We start from the raw sequence: 16800 nt of genomic DNA, 5'->3' as shown, positions 1-16800 counted from the left end.
TTTTTTTTTTTAAAAAAGAGGGGGGGAAAAAAAAAAGAAATTGGTGCTGATACTGGATATAAGTAAAATGAGACCAATGACAACTTCAATGTTTTCTCCACATACCATGATGTTACCTAGTGGTCCAAGTAGTGAGGATGTGTTTTCTTGATGTTGTAACATAAATAACACTGAAGGAAGCTGCCTATGATTTTTATGCAGTGTTTCAAATCTTCATTTTCTGCAAATAAGCCTGTGTCATTTAATGAAGTTTTTGATGAGTCTTCTTCCAGTACTGATGCCATTTCCCCCCTCCCAATACAGTACAAATTCTCCAATTATTTGTTCCACAGACAGAATGAACAGGTATGGAGAATGCATACAAACCTGATGCACATCTTTTCTGATTTCAAATAATGTAGTATGTACTTGTTATGATTAAGCAACTGCACCCTGGTCTTTTTTTCAGAATTTCACAACTAACTTTTGAAATTATCATTCTTTTCAACTTTTTCTGTAATATATTATGAGCCACTCACATTATGTCTTTGCATAATCATTAAGATACAAGCAAGTACCTTTCTGGTATATCCTGTGCATTTAGCCAAGATCCATCTGGCATCAGCACTGACATTTCTTGCTACCGCTTCCTCTGAAGCCAACTTAAATTTTTGGCACTATCCCTCCTTTGACTGATCTTCAGTAAGGTTTTATGTGCAGTATTAATAATACTGCTTGATTAATTTCACTCAATGTCGGCACACTTTTTTTTTAAAAAAAAAATGGGGACAAATAGGAATCCCTTCCAGTCAGTGGGCCAAATAAGGAGGCAAAGACTAGAGAGCATGTCAAGGGTAGCAGCTGCTCAATCCGAAGCGTTATTTTTTTGCCAATGCCTTCAGTGCAGCTTGAAAGAAAAGTTTTGATATCAGCCAAGTCTTTCTGGTAATGACTGTGTATTCCACCTATCTTTTTTTTGATGCTTTTCTTTTGGTTTTATATAAGTAAATCTGCAAAAATTTTGGGTTTTTTTGTGATTGACTTACTCATAATATTTTCATGTTCTGTCCAGTAAAGACCACTTCTTCTATTAGCTGAGTGTGTTTCACTGTATGTACGTACTGCATTTTACCACTACTTCTCAGTCATTTGATTCAGTATATGTAGTGGCTTGCCTGTTCGCTGTGACGACTGAGGCTATGCCACCAGTGTTTTAAAATATCAGCAAGGTCAGCAGTGGTGCTCAAGTTTCATTGGTTCTTCCAAAATAAGACTGAAATGACAGGTCCTCAAAAACCCTGTGAATAGGAGCAGAATTTTGTTGGATATAGTGCTGAAAGATGAGTCCCTCAGCTTGGGAAGGCACTTAGAATGCAAGTAGGCAAGAGTTGCCTCACCATAGAGTCTACTTTAATGATGTGGATGGAATAAAGACTTCACTTGCTAAAAGAGCTACATGTGCTGATATAGCAAGATCCAAAATGAGTACAACCAGGAGATGAATGGGATCTTTTAAGAATCAAATCCCTATGCACATCCAAATTCTCCAACAGGGTAAAAAAGAGAAAACACAGACTGGGAAAAAGTATTTGGTAATGACTTATCAGATAAGGGACTTATATCCAGAATTTATGAAATACGTGAGCACAAGGTAAAGGTGAATAATCCAATAGAAAAATGGGCACGTGATATGAAGACACTTCACCAAAGACGACATTCAGATGGCTAACAAGCACATGAAGAAATGTTCAAAATCCCTAGCTCTAAGAGACATGCAAATCAAAACAATTATGAGATACCATTTCACCCCAGTCAGAATAGCAAAATTTAAGAGAACAGCAAGCAACAAATGCTGGCGAGGGTGTGGAGAAACTGGAACCCTTATTCACGGTAGGTGGGAGTGTAAAATGGTGCAACCACTGTGGAAGGTGGTATGGCGCTTTCTCAAAAAGTTACAAATAAACACACCATTTGACCCAGCAATTCCACTACTGGGAATATACCCTAAAGAGACCATAAACGACATCCAAGCAGATTTACGCACACCCATGTTTATGGCGGCTTTGTTCACAATAGCAAGGATTTGGAAACAACCTAAGTGCCCATCAACAAATGAATGGATAGAGAAGCTGTGGTATATTCACACAATGGAATACTACAGTGCATTGAAAAACAAAGAACTCATATAATATTATTCAAAATGGGTGACCCTGGAGGACATTATGCTGAGTGAAGTATCTCAGTCACAAAAGGACAAATACTGCATGGTGCCACTGTTGTAAAACAGGACTGACATCGGGGTTAGGGAGAGACTGAGAAACATGGATTCAATAATATATACTGCAATGAAACAGATGAGCGAGAAAACTGTTTAAGAGGGATATGTGATTAGGTATTTTTGTCACAACAGGAATCCAGAGCGAAGGCTGTATAGTGGCGTGGACCTGGGGGGAGGGATTGTATAACCATTAAAGAATTTTCCTTTTACTTTTCCAAGAGGGTAGTATGGGGGGGAGGGGGGAAGGGGAGAAAAGAACAACAATGAATGAATGGAAATGCAAAGTCTCTGTAAATTTTCATTTAAATTAATAATAAATTAAACAAAGATTCAAAATGAGAAACAGCTGTGAACGTCCATTAGTAATTAGAATGTACAAAGCATGAATCAAGAAAAACTGTAAGTTGTTAAAAATGAAGTTGAAATGCAATAAAAGATTGACATTATTGGCTTTAGTAAGGTGAGATGGCTCAATATTGACCATTTCAAGTTAGATAAATATATATGACCCATTTTACCAGGAACAAGAGTTTGAAAAGGAATAGTGTCACATTCATCATCAAAAAGAACATTTTAAGATCTGTCCTCAAATAACATTTCTAGTGATAATTATCTGTACACATACAAGTAAGACTTACTGATAAACTGCCACTAAAGGTACAGTTTAAGAAATGCCAATCGAGTTCTTCCCTTTTTATTCTGACTCCAGCTTGTTCCACATTTATTATAATCCTTTGCTTTGTCTTCCTTAACTGCCCTTGGCTCATTAGAGGCAATGACAGTGAAACTTCACCTCACCTAACTTTGGCATGCCCCAAAGAGTTACAAGTCTTGGACATCATGTTGGGAAAGGTAGAAGTCCAGAGAAAAAGATCAACACTGCTAGCAAAACACAGTAACTGTAACAATGGGCTTAATTAGGATGGCACAGGATAGCAAAGCACAGATCTATCCTTCACAAAGTTGTTGCAAGTCATAGTCACTTGATCATACTTAACACAATTCATCTCTTATAGTTTGGACATATTGCTAGGAGAGGCTATTCCTTGGAAAGGGATATAATACTTGGTCAGCAAAAGAGAGGAAGATCCCATGAAACGGATCGACACAATGACTGTGGCAATGGGTTCAAGTGCATCAGCAATAGTGAGGACGGCACAAGATAGGGCAGGATACAGATATATAGATCATAGGGTCACTTCGTTGTATTTGACTCGATGGCACCTAACAACATTAATTTAACCCTGTTTTAAACTTCTAAGACAGACTTGTTTGAAATACTCGGTACTCTTCTCCAACATCATAACTCAAAGGCATCAATTCTTCTTCTGTATTAAGTTTTGCTTGAGCATAATTAAATGTTGTGAGATGCTTATTTCTCAAGATCATACCCATACTTTAAGATCTACACAGTCAGATGCCTTTATATAGTCCATAAAATATTAAGTAAACATCTTTCTGGTTTCCATTTCTACAAGATTCATTTGATTTTAGCAATGATATCACACTTTCTAAGGCCTTTCAATCTAGCTTGAATTTTGACAAATACTGTTCTAATGATTTTTTTTTTAAATACGTTTTACACGTTTGTGGTATTAATGATAGTTTTTTTATTTGGCTAGAAAAAGTTTTATCCTTGTTATTATTATGTATCATGAAAGAGAAACCGACACACAACAGACCCTCCACAGGTTTACAGAGGCAGTAAATCATATGGAAAAAGACTGCCCATCTTCCTCTCACTGAGAAGCTAGTGGATTCAACATAAGCCTTTGGATTGCCAGTACAACTCTTTATCACTAAGCCAACAGAACTCCCGATCTGCTATTAAGAGTATTAAAAAAACAAAACCAAAACACATACATACACAACCCCTAGAAATCTGCTATTTTTTATGCCAATATGAACATCCTATTTGATTCTTCCAAGCACCAGGGTCCTCTAACAAGGATGAGACTGGGGCTGTTTCCTGGGTGCACTAATCTTAACACATTTCTTAGTCATTGGTTTCTGTAAAATCTGCTAGTTAATATAGCATTAGAATATGGTGCCACTGTTGTAGAATGAGGCTGGCATTGGGGTGGGGGTAAGACTGAGAAAAACTGGATGAAATATGTTCATGGCATTGAAGTCTATGGGGGAGAGAATAGTCTAAAAGTATTATATTTTAGGGCATTATTTTTATCGTAGGAGTATGCAATGAGGGTTGCAGAGTGGATTATATTTGGGGGTAGGGCGTGGGGTTTGGGGAGGTGCGGGGGGGATTGGGTACCAATGAGGGAGTTTTTCTTTTGCTTTTCAAGGAGAGGAGCAAAAGAGGGGGGGAGGGGTTTGTGCGGGGAGAAGGGTGCAACAATGAATGAATGGAATCCCAAAATCTCTGTAGATGTTCATTGAAATGAAAAATAAACAACCTAAATTAAAAAAAAAAATATATATAGTATTAGAAGAATGAGTCTAGGTAGGAATGGTCAAGACTGCCAAAATTCTATTTTATAAAACAGATATGAGAAGTTAGCTGTGTGATATTAAATTTAAAAAAATAATTACTAGTTCCAGCATATTTCTTTATTGTAGATCTGACCAGACATGTAACACACAAATGAACTACAAGGGGCCTAATAATGATGCTCTTTTTAAAAAACTCTTGATTCCTTTCATTTAACACTTAAATATAAAAGAAAACATATTTCAAATACTTAAAAACATCCTCCAAGAAATGTAACTGAAAGATTATTGTGCCAGCCAGGCTAGTGTCTACACAAGAGCAACAGCAGCCTCAATAGAGAACCAGAGACCAACATGAGACAAAGCGGACTTGGGACTGCTAATCCATGGAGCCAGGGCCAGAAGTCTTTACTCAAGCCTGGAGGACTGAAGAAATATGCCATAGCTGGCAGAACCAAACTAGCGTATACCCCTGACTTCAAGATGTGGAGGCCGAAGTTTAAAGAGCCTGTGACCACATCTGAGAAAGCTGTCATGACTAAATCCTGCTAGCAACCTAAATTATAGCCTGTTAACTTCCCTAATAAACCTCATAATCACAGGAGGAGGGTGGGATGCATCATGTCTGAAACACTAGTGAGCTATGTAGGGAGGCCTAGTTATAGGGAGGCACTAGGTGGCCTAGTTGTTAAGAATTGTGCTACCAATCCAAAGACAGGTGATTCGAGACACCAAAAGCTTCACAGGAGAAAGTTGGGTAATCTGCAGCGCAAATTACAGCCTCAGAAAAGCTACTGAAGGGTAAGCAGTAAGTCAGTTCTAACTTGGGACACCTAACAAAAGTGAGCTATGTGCCTACAAATCAAGTTTATCATCCTGCAATAATTCTTCACCTGATTCAGAGTGGTTTTTGTCCATCCCTATTAGGACCAGTGTTAGCAACAATTTTCAAGAACATATCTTGGGCATAAAATGCAAATCACTATACCAAAAATAAAAACATATCCTTTGTTCTGCTGATTTTACCATTAAAATGTTACCACCTGAAAAAAATTTAAGAACTGGCATTTGGGTATGTAATCTTGGCCAAAGAAGAGTTCGACTGGAATTGACACAAATGAAAATTATTTTCTTTCCCCAATGCCCAGGAAAAAAAGGTACTGAACTATCTCTTCACACTGATAAAAAGCATAGCTTCTTGACAAAATGATTTATTCTTGGTATGGGCATGGAAAAAGTATTATCATATTAGACTATGAGTTTATCCATCACTTAGTGGTAAAGAGCTGCATTGCCAAAGCAAACGTACACAGTTCAAATTCACCAGCTGCTCTGTGGGAGAATAATGGGCAATCAACTCCTGTAAGATTTATTGCCTATAAAAATCCATAGGAGGGTCAGCTATGAGTCAGTTCCAACTTGACAGTTGCTAACGACAAGCATGAAGACAAAAGAAACCATGGGATCTAACTGGAGGAGGGTCTTATTAGGCAATCTGAGCATTGTTAAGGATAAAACAAAATTGAGTTTGAAATAAAAATATATTTAAATTCTTACGTTAATAATAAAGATGGAAGAGAGGGAAACAAGGAAAGAGAGGAAAATGGACTGTACATTAACAAAAGGATGTTTGTAAATGCATTTCTTGAAAGCTTGTAACTAATGGTGTAAAAATTCCGGCATTTTTCCTGCTTCTATAAACTGTCATAGGCCTCCAGTAACTGACTTTCAACAGCACTCACATATGTCCACTCACAACAACTACCACTAAAATTATCTCTAGATATTTCCAATGTACCTTGGAAGACACAGCCTACTAGCCTGAGAACCACTCATCTAGACACTGTACAATAAAATCTAACTTTAAAAAACTTCTCTTCTTCACAATAACGAACGTGTGCTTCCGTAAGAGTATATGTACAATACAGCATTAAATCTTGACCTTTCTGTTCTCTGTTCATTGAAAGAGAAATTTAATCAACCCTTCTAGAACTAACAGCCAAGGTAGGGACAAAATACAAAAACAGAGGAAAATTTAAATGACATCCTTAGGATACAGGCAGCAAAATCTAAACCACAGGAAACTAACTCTACATGACAAGTGGTTTCATCGATGAATTTTTTCAGAATAAAAGGACTGTCCATATAATTTAAGTGAAATAATAGCTGTATGGCAAGCTATTCATTTGTAGAAATATAATCTGTGGGAAGCTCCTCTAAGCTCAGAAAGAAATATTCTCGTAAAAACTCTGAAACTACTGAATAAACAGCCTTTGGTTTTTCAAAAGCACCTTCTGCTAAAATGTTTCTGTCTCAAACTATCTTTTAATGCTCCCTCAGGTTGGAAATCTGGGAATTTTATTCAAGCACTAATGCAGATAACAAAAAACAACTCCAAAATTTTCTCTCAAAGTTACTCTGATTATACTCTTTTGTGTGTATGTGTGTGTACACGGATATGTATGTATGTATCAATTGCCTGCTATGCAGACTCTAACAGAAGCTAGACGACTGTTTAAATACTAAGTTGTAAAATTCTGAGAAAGCATCCAGATGTATGCTGATAATGTTATGTGCTCTTGGTTCCAATAAAAAGAACTGCACCAGTTATGGACTAGCTTACTAGGAATAGATTTTTTTTTATTTTTGCAAATACCTCAAAAATCTCTTAAAAGCATAAAAAAGCCCAAATAAAAAACCCTCAATAATCAATTTCTGTATTATAATATTATTATTGTTATTATTTAAGAACTTTCTCATTAAATTTACCTGTAAAGACTAACAGTAATTAACCCCTGTGCAAGTTTACTTTCCAATAGGGCAAATGGCTTCTACAGAAAATCAATGGTCATGCAAAAGTATAAACAAATTGTGCCAAATAATGTTATTTAACCATATTATTAGTCACCAAAAAGATACTTACCTCTCTAGTCCTTCTTATAAACAACAAAAAAGTATTTAAACTTGCCTTCCAGGAGAAGAGAAAAAAATTACTACTACCCAGACTATATACATTGATTGAGACTGTGACTCACAGTGACCCTTACGAAGAAAAAATATGAACCTTGTTCTATCATATGCCATCCTCACCATCTCAAATATTATCTGAACTCATTGTTACAGTCACCATGCAAGCAGAGTACTTCTCAGACATGTTGCCACGAGAGACTACCTCTTGCAAAGTAATATTATGCTTGGAAAAGTAAAGAATCAGCAAAAGAGAAGACAACCCTTAACCAGAGGGATTGACAAAGTGCCTGCAGCAATGGATTCGTGTTATCAAGAGATTGTGAGAACAGCACAGGATAGAACAGGGTTCAGATCTGTTGTTCATAGGATTGCTGAGTTGTACTTACACTTGATGGCACCTAACAATAACAAAACCAAACTGATAGTATATGGTTGCCAAAAAGTAGGGGTTATTTTCCCCCCTTGTTGTTTATTCTGTGTATTCATGTCCCAGTAAAACAATAACATACAGCTTATAGTATTTTTCTTTTTAGATTAAAAAAAATTATCAAATTAAAAATCATATCACATTTTTTTTAAACTGAAGAAAGTACTGAGACTTATAAAGTGGAACAGCCATGCTGCACATCCCCCAGGCTATTAAAAAAAAACAAACAGAAAACAACCCAATCACTAATTTCAAACTTCCATTTTCATTATTTTCTTACATGTCTACTTACCAATTTATCATTCTCATTGGGCATTTCAAATACGCATCTCAATTTAGAATCCATTAATTCATCAGGTTTTGCCTCTTTCCACTAGAAATAAATGAAACAAATATAAGACACAGAAGATATGAATGTGACAAATGGGCTAAGCCTCAAAGGGCAACTAAAGGATTAACAGCAGCTGTTGGAGGTCGTAGTATGGAGTCATCCAAGAATCATCCAATACTTATAGCTGTACTTCATACTGATCACAATCCTAAATACTAACAGCTATTAATATCTACTAAAATCATATCTTCTTCGTAATAGTGGCATTTCTAACTTATTTTTAAGAAATACTACTTAAAAATTATTTGGTTTTTCTATTGAGATATAAAACAAAATTCACAGATTAAATAACATACCCCAAAATAAATTCTGTCCAAACCCTACACTTACCACAGCTTCCATATCTGAAGTATTTGGTGGAGCAAAAATTGTCTGTACCATAAACTTATGTTTACTCTTCTCATTTGGATCATAGTCAAAAGGCTGTAGCATTACTAAATAAGAAGAAAGAAGATATTACATTGCTTTCTGTGTTGTTTTCATTCTATTGTTCTGATTCCTCTTTTACAATGTACAAACTAAAACAGGATTCCAGAAACAAAACACTGGATTCACTTACAGTAAGATTCCAGAATCAAATTTATTTATAGTCCCAATCACTAGCCACTTTTCAGATCTGCTAAATATTAAACAACCTTTTTCATTTGAGAAAAATTTCTAAACTTTGCAAAAATTAGAATGTCTATAATACTCAGATTAAATGAGTTACATACTAAAATTAGTTATAATCTCGATTAAGGCTTCATTTTTTTATTCAGCAATAAAATGCTCAATTCTGTATTTAGTATTAAAATGTTTTAGCTTAGTAATAAAATAAGACTGTGTATTAAAGAAAAAAAATACTGATAAATTAAAAAGTATAATTTACTAATGTCATGTTAATTTTTCCAAATTAATTTTAAAGCATTCTTTTGAATATTAATTTGTTTAAATAAGATTATAAACTATAGAAACAAACAGATTAATGAGCTCTAAGTTACAATATTAATATTTCATTAACATTTTTTAGAAACAGTTATGATTTTCAGTATTTTTTAAAAGGGTTTTTTTGAGACTCAACTTGATAACTGATTATGACCACAGGGCAGAGTAAAACAGCCAGCCCCACAATGTTTTCAAGGCTGTGAATCATTACAGAAGTAGACTGGCACATCTGTTCTCTCATGGTAGGTTTGAACCACCAACCTTTAAGTCAGCAGATAACACTTAGCCTATATTATCACTAGAGTATATGGTTATTTAAGTCATATTATACAAATGAAACTTAACAGATAATATAAGGAATTACACAAAATACTGTATGTACCATGAAAATTTTCCGGATAGTAGATTTCCAAGACAAACGTAATAAAAAAGGTATAAAGATCAAATACATAAAAAAATCTTAAATTCAGTTGTGACTGAAAAGTCTATTAACTCCTAACATCTTTTTACTCATTCATTTTACCCAGTAGCTGTGGAAATGAACTAAGGAATCAATTTAGCAAACAAAGCATTTCTCCAAAGTTAATCTGACTCACTAAAATCTCTTCTAGATCCATTTATTTGTCATTCTATCTAGAGAGGAAGAATTTGCTGTCAAAACAAGCTCTTGTAGTCAGTTTCCATCTCAAAAATGCTCAGTGGGCCTGCTCTAGGCTCTTACTCTGTAATTTGCCTTTTTTTTTCTTCTTTAACCAGAAATGGCTTGAAAGCCAGAAACAAGCATGTGCACATGCTGGCCCACATGCACACACGTCCAACTCCACATCTCCAAATACTCTGATTTGGGAGGTAAATGTTACTGATTTAACTAGGACAGAGAGAATAAATGGTCTCAGTGTGAAGTACACTTTCTCATACTAATTTCTTATTTTCGTTAGAGGATACAGTTAACAAGAGCTGCAAGGTAAGAAAGAATAATTCATACTAGCCAGCAGCATAGAATCCACAGGAGTGAGCTAGTCACATATGGGAGGAACGAAAAATATGTCTGAGATTACAAGTCAAATATATAAAAGAGTCATAAAAAGAAACTTTTCAAGTACAGGACACTACTGGCATATAAAATGAAGAAAAAGCAAAAAGACTTGTGCGCTTTGACACAAGAGGCAATACAGAAGTACTGTATTCGAACAACCCTTCCATCACTGCGTAATAAGCTAAAGATATGAATAAGATCCGTTATGAAAACATGGTGTAATATTTCAAAGATAGTAAGTACAAAAACTGGTAGTGCACTATAAGTAAGACTACATCTAAAATCTTTTAATTGATGATAATTACTTATAAATTGGTCATACCCTATCAAATGGACACAAGATTAGGGTGAGAAATTTTCTGCCAGTTTGCATATGGTAAAATAACAGACCACCATTAAAGTCCAAAACAGGATTATTGTTTTCTTCTCTCCATACTAAAGTGATAATTTGAAAAAAAGAAAATCTCAAAACTATGAAATGTCAAAATTCAAAACGTAAACACGATTTGCTACCTGAAACAGTCACAGACAAGCCTGGATCAATAATGCCACTGTTGGGTCTCACACAGTACCGGCGAGGAGCTGTGGTCTTCACTTTGAAACACACTTTTCTGTCTGATGGATTTCTTAATTTAAGATTCGTAGTGACTACATCTGTGAAGGGGCCTGGAAGGTAAAAAAATTAAAAAGAAAATTCAACTCACAGTAGAATTCAAAACAATGTACACCATCTCAATTCTATTCAAATTGTGGTATCAAAATGTTAAACTACTATATCTTTTTCAATTACAAAAGAGTTTTATTTTCTTCTTCATTCATATAAAGACTTTATACCCAAGGACAACTTTTTCTCAATTAGATTTGACCATTCTCTCATTTTAAATATTTGTTGCATGTTTATAATCTGTGCCATGAGTTTCAGAAGCAAACTTTTTGTTTTGAACTTTGGTTCTGTATCATAAAAATGCAAACCAAAGAAAATGAAAAGATGATTCAATCTTGCCTAGATTAAATATGTGCTGCAATTGGCAAGCTCTGGTGGCCTCGTGGCAAGAAGCTGCAACTACAGTCTCAGAGGTGGACGGTTCAAATCCACCAGGTGCTCTGCTGGAGAAGGAGGAACAATCTCCTCCTGTACCAGTCAGATCTGATTTGACGGTACACACAAAAAATAATGAAATAAAATAAATTTTAAAAAAATAAATATGTGCTGTAATTAACTCAACAACACCTAATAATAACAACAGTAAAACCAGCACAGTTACTTTTTAATTTCATATTTGTGTGAGGTACCTATCTAAACAGAATCCTGCTGGCTACAGTATGGGGCCAGATATAGTCTCTACAGAAGCAAACTGACCAGTTCTTGTTCAGGCATCTCTGGGTGGCCTTGCATTTGTTACCATTCAGTAAACAGTGCTGACTGTTTGTGTCACTTGAGAGACCTTGCATATTTAAAGGAGGGGGGAAAATGAGGATTTTGTTCTTAGCTGAAGAGAAACTCAGACTGCCTTTACAGATTAATTCATATAACAAAAGGTTATCTCTTCATTTCGAGACAATTAGATAACCTTTTCAGTGCTAAACTACTAAAACCACATAGAACTATTACAATGTTGTATGTTTTCTTTTAACAAGGCTAATCAACAAGACCTCTCCAAAGTACTTAAGAGCAATGGTGTCTCTCTGGAGACTAAGATGCATCTGATACAGGCTATGGTCTTCGCAATCACTTGTTATGCATCAGAGAGTTGGACAATGACCAAGGAGTATAGGAGGAGAATTGATGCCTTTGAGCTGTGGTGCTGGAGAAGAGTACTGAGAATACCATGGACTGCTAGGAAAACAGATTTGTCCTGGAAAGGGTTAAACCGGGTGGTTCCTTGGTCCTTAGAGAGGGACATCATGCTTGGGAGGGTGGAGGGACAGCGCAGGAGAGGAAGGCCCTCTATGAGGTGGACTGATTCAGTGACGGGGATAACTGGGATGGGAGTGTCAGAGACAGTGCGATTGGCAGAGGACAGAGCGGAGTTTAGGGCTGTTGTACATAGGGTCGCTATGAGTCTCAAGCGACTCAACGGCACATAACAACAACAATCATGTCTTATTAAAACTTTGTCACAGAAGCCCAGAATGAGAAAAGTCTCCAGTCAACTGTTGTTAGATACTGTCATGCACACAGTGATCTTACAACAGAATTAAAATGACAATTGGTCCTGCCCCATCCTTACTACTACTGATTTTTGAGCCCACTATTGTGGCCACTACCCAACTATCTAAAGTAAAGCTCTCCATTTTACTGAATGTTAGAAAATTATCTGGGAGAAAAAAAAGCCTTGAAGGAACAAAAAATAGATAATTAAAAGACACACAACAGGCGATGAAAATCAAACATCAGATTAATTTAGTAACTAAAAAAAAAAAATCATTATCTGCTTATAGCTTTCACAAAGACAAGGCCACAAAAACAGATTTAAGACCTAGGATATGAAATTATTTCACCCTATACTTAAGTCTGTGAGTTGTAAACTACTGTCTGAGAAAGACCTAAAACTGGAATGAGAGGAAAGATACAGAAAAAAATACAAAGTTACAAGAATACATTATCAAGGCAGAGGTTCTGTTAAGAATGTATTTTAATGTGAAATAATGAATATATATGCTATGTGTGTGTGCCATGATGTATTTGTCCCTTATGATGTAAAATTTTTTAATAGTATTATCTATTTAGTCATGATAATCATCCAATGTGTAAATTATCTTAATTCCATTGCTGCTTCAATTGCTTGTATATTTTACAAGCTGCTAATTAACTCCACCATATAAAGGACAAATGAGAGTAAATGAAAAAACTTAAAAACTGTCCAACTATATGAATCTCAAAATGGCTGAAGAAGCATTTTAAACAAATGATTAATATTAAGAGTCTTAAGGACAAAGATTTCACATTAAATTCCAAAGCCTATAAATTACTAACATATAATTAAAAGTATTCCTTTTACTCAACCAGCACTTTAACACATGGGGGGGGGGGGAAAGCAGGCCAAAAGAAAGCAATTCCATTAAAATAGCAATCCTAAAGGATATGTGAAATGTAAAATGATCTACAGTAAGCCAACTAAGAGATTTTCTGCTCCACTGTGTCCCTTTAACCAAGACTCTCAATAAGGGCAACACTCCTAGCAAACAGTTCAGAGTCCAATTCCATTTTTCTGGCTAAAATGGAAAATAAGCAAGTACTAGTGCTAGAGCTCTGGAGGAACAGTTTGTAATCAGTCACGCTGCTAACCCCAAACAGGCATGTTTCTCGTCATTCTTATCTACCAGTAGTTCAGTGAGAGAATGATGAACATTCTTTGCTAGGGGACATGAGACACATAAAAAATCTACAACACTGATTGTTGTTTCATGTTTAATGGCGATGAGTTAATGAGTGTGCAATTATCACCTTAGAATCTACATGTAAAGTTCACCTTTATCAGAGGAGTTAAAAATATGAAATATGGAAATTGAAGGGCTTTGGTAGAGTTTTCATTCGGATTAATTTTCTAGATCTTTAGGTATATTTCTACAAGAGGCAATTTTTCCAAGGTCTCTCACTAACTTGTTCCTTTCTGCACTATTTGCATTTTGTCCTGGAACTACTTTTGGCACCGTTATCTTTATTCATTTGGAAGCAGGAATTGCATCCACTTCCTAAATAACATGCTTCTGGAAACTCTATGAACTTTGAGAAATGACCACAGTTACAGAAAGGCTTCAGGTTTTTTGTTCATAGTGTCACTATGAGTCATGCTCAACTCGATGGCAATCAACAAGTGACATGTTGGTCAGTGTCAACTAAAAGGTCAGCAGGTCAATTTTACCTACTCTGATCTTCCTTTAAAGACTGTTTTTAGTTGCCATCACATGAAGTATAACCCATAGTGACCCCTACATATCTGAACCCTGTCCTATCCTGTGCCATCCTCACAATTCCTGACACACTAGAGACAACTGTGGCAGTGACTGCATCGATCCATCTGGTTGAGAGTCTTTCTCTCTTTTGCTGATCCTGTCTTTCTAGCATCTTGTCCCTCTCGAAGGAACAGCCTCTCCTAGCAACACGCCCAAAGTATGTGAGACAAATCTTTATCATCTTTGCCTCAAAGGAACACTCTGGCTGCACTTTCTCCAGACATATCTGCGTGTTCTTTTGCCAGTCCACAGGACAGGATGTTCAGCGCTCTTCTCCAATACCACAGATCAAGGGCATCAATTCTTCTTCTGTCATCCTTATTCACTGTCCAGCTCTCTGATGCAAAGCAAGTAATGAGAAAGATCATGGCCTGAATCAGATGCGCCTTAATCCTGAAACTGACATCACAGCTCTTCAGTAATTTGAGAGGTCCCTGACTGTAGACTTTCACAGTGCAGTATGTCTCCTGATTTCCTGCCTGTTGCTACCATTTATGGTCTGGAAAAAGCAGGTGGTAAGTAGACAATGATGATGGTGGTAGAGGCTATTAGCATAATAAGAATAACCAGATTTATAACCTGGTTTAGAAACACCTGGTCCACTATACTATACACTTTTGTGGGTCACAGAATCCTTTGAGAATCTGATGTAATCTATATCCAAATCTCAGAAAAATACATACAGGTGTGTAGCAAAAACTTTACACAGTCAATTTTTGGAGTAGAGGAGTTAAGAAGAGAGTTATGTCATAGCCACCTGAAGCCTGCTGGTTAAAAAGACTTGATAAAGCCTACGTTTACAGATCCTCAAAATGAAGAAAGCTATGCAAGTAATTAAGGCTAAAACTATGTGCATTAAATAAACTCAGGGCGATCTTGCCCTTCAGAGAGTGTGTTCCTGGGGGCATAATTGGATGGTGGACATAGCCTCAATTATGCTTCCATCCTGCCAAATTTTCAAACATCCTCTGGAAATGCTTATTAGTAAAAACTCTTTATTATTATTTCAGACTATACCTAACTTCACTTTAAACACAACATTACATAGTTTCAATATACCATGAATTTTCCAGAAATACACCTATTGTATAAAGCAAAAAAAGAAAAAAAAAAGAAAATCTGTGTTTTGTTTAAAATTTTAAGAGATGTGTTTACTATTTCGGAAAACTATTCTATCAACAGCACTGCAACTCATGGTACTAGAATCACCAACATGGTATCAATCAGCAAACATTTGAAGTTAATCATATTCACAGGATTCTATCCATACACATTCATGTTCTTTCCGCTCCACCCCCCATTCCTTCCTAAATGGTAAAGAAAAACTATCAACAACATTCTTTTCTGTCATGTTCAGATTCACATAAAGCATAAAACTTTCTATATGATGCTGGTGCTGTTCACTGGTGCCCTCCAGTCAGCTGTCCTGCCGAATGGTCCCACACGGGGCACCACCCTCACAATCTTGTGCTGTGCTGAAGCCATCTCACTGAGTCTTCCTCCTTTCTGCCAAAGTTCTACTTTTCCAAGCACAATGTCCTTTTCCAGGAACTGCACCTCCTGAAACATGCCCAAAACAAGTTAGAGAAAAGTCCCACTGTTGTAGCTTCTAAACTCTGGTGTCTTTACTTCTTCCAAAACAGACTGGTTTGTTCTTTTTTGCAATCTATGATAGATTATTCAACATTCTTCTTCAATGCTACAACTGAAAGGTATCAACTCTTCTATGGTCTTCCTTAGTCAACTACTGATGTTTTTTCATTGCAAAACTGCCAAGACTATGGCGGTCTTAATACTATAGTTGTAAATATATCCATACAAAAAAAAAAAAAAACACGAAAATAATAGGTGGTTTTAGGAATTGCCTAAGAAACTCCAACCCATAATATTAATGCAATGAGTGTTTTTTCCTCTACAAATTTAAAGTTAGTGCCCGGGATTTCCGGCGGGAGCAAGCCCTTGGAAGCTCTGACAAGCGTGCTCTTGGGCGCAAGTGAGGCTTGAGGGACACAGCCACCTCAGATAAGCGACAGACAGGCGTTTTTCACAGGTACCTGGGATTTCCAGCGGAAGGGGAAACATAATCTACACAGAAGTTCTACAGAACACGTCACCTTCCCTTGGAGACAGCACAACTAAACTTAAGAGACACTGGTCAAAAGAAAAATGTCAGCAGTCAACGTTTTTGGAATCACAAAAGCCAAGAAAGCTTAAGATACAAACTCTCACATCATGGGTTGGACAATGGAAGACATTTTCTGAAGGGACTTGGTAGATGAGAAGGGTTATCCTGGTGGAGGGTGGAGCTGGGAAGTAAGTGGGTCCACTGGGCTAGGGGTGGGGTCAACACTGTAACTAACGCTTACCCCCACAATAAGGGATTTATCTTT

General features: G+C 36.4%; 1 protein-coding gene across 2 annotated transcripts in view; it reads right to left on the bottom strand.

The window, feature by feature from the left end:
* The window catches only part of LOC102848746 (vesicle-associated membrane protein-associated protein A-like), a 77233-nt gene that overhangs the window by 13824 nt on the left and 46609 nt on the right, over nucleotides 1–16800 (bottom strand). For both annotated transcript variants that reach the window (XM_006897010.1, XM_006897009.1), the window contains exons 2-4: nucleotides 10967–11119; nucleotides 8824–8927; nucleotides 8395–8475 (exon numbers count right to left, since the gene is read on the bottom strand). In XM_006897010.1, coding sequence (XP_006897072.1) covers nucleotides 8395–8475; nucleotides 8824–8927; nucleotides 10967–11119 — 338 coding nt within the window. The remainder of the gene's footprint in view (nucleotides 1–8394; nucleotides 8476–8823; nucleotides 8928–10966; nucleotides 11120–16800) is intronic.

Source organism: Elephantulus edwardii, unplaced genomic scaffold (genome assembly GCF_000299155.1).
Source record: "Elephantulus edwardii isolate Elephantulus edwardi_28Jun2011 unplaced genomic scaffold, EleEdw1.0 scaffold00196, whole genome shotgun sequence".
Taxonomy (NCBI): Eukaryota; Metazoa; Chordata; class Mammalia; order Macroscelidea; family Macroscelididae; genus Elephantulus; species Elephantulus edwardii.
This window is presented reverse-complemented; position numbering and strand designations above follow the sequence as displayed.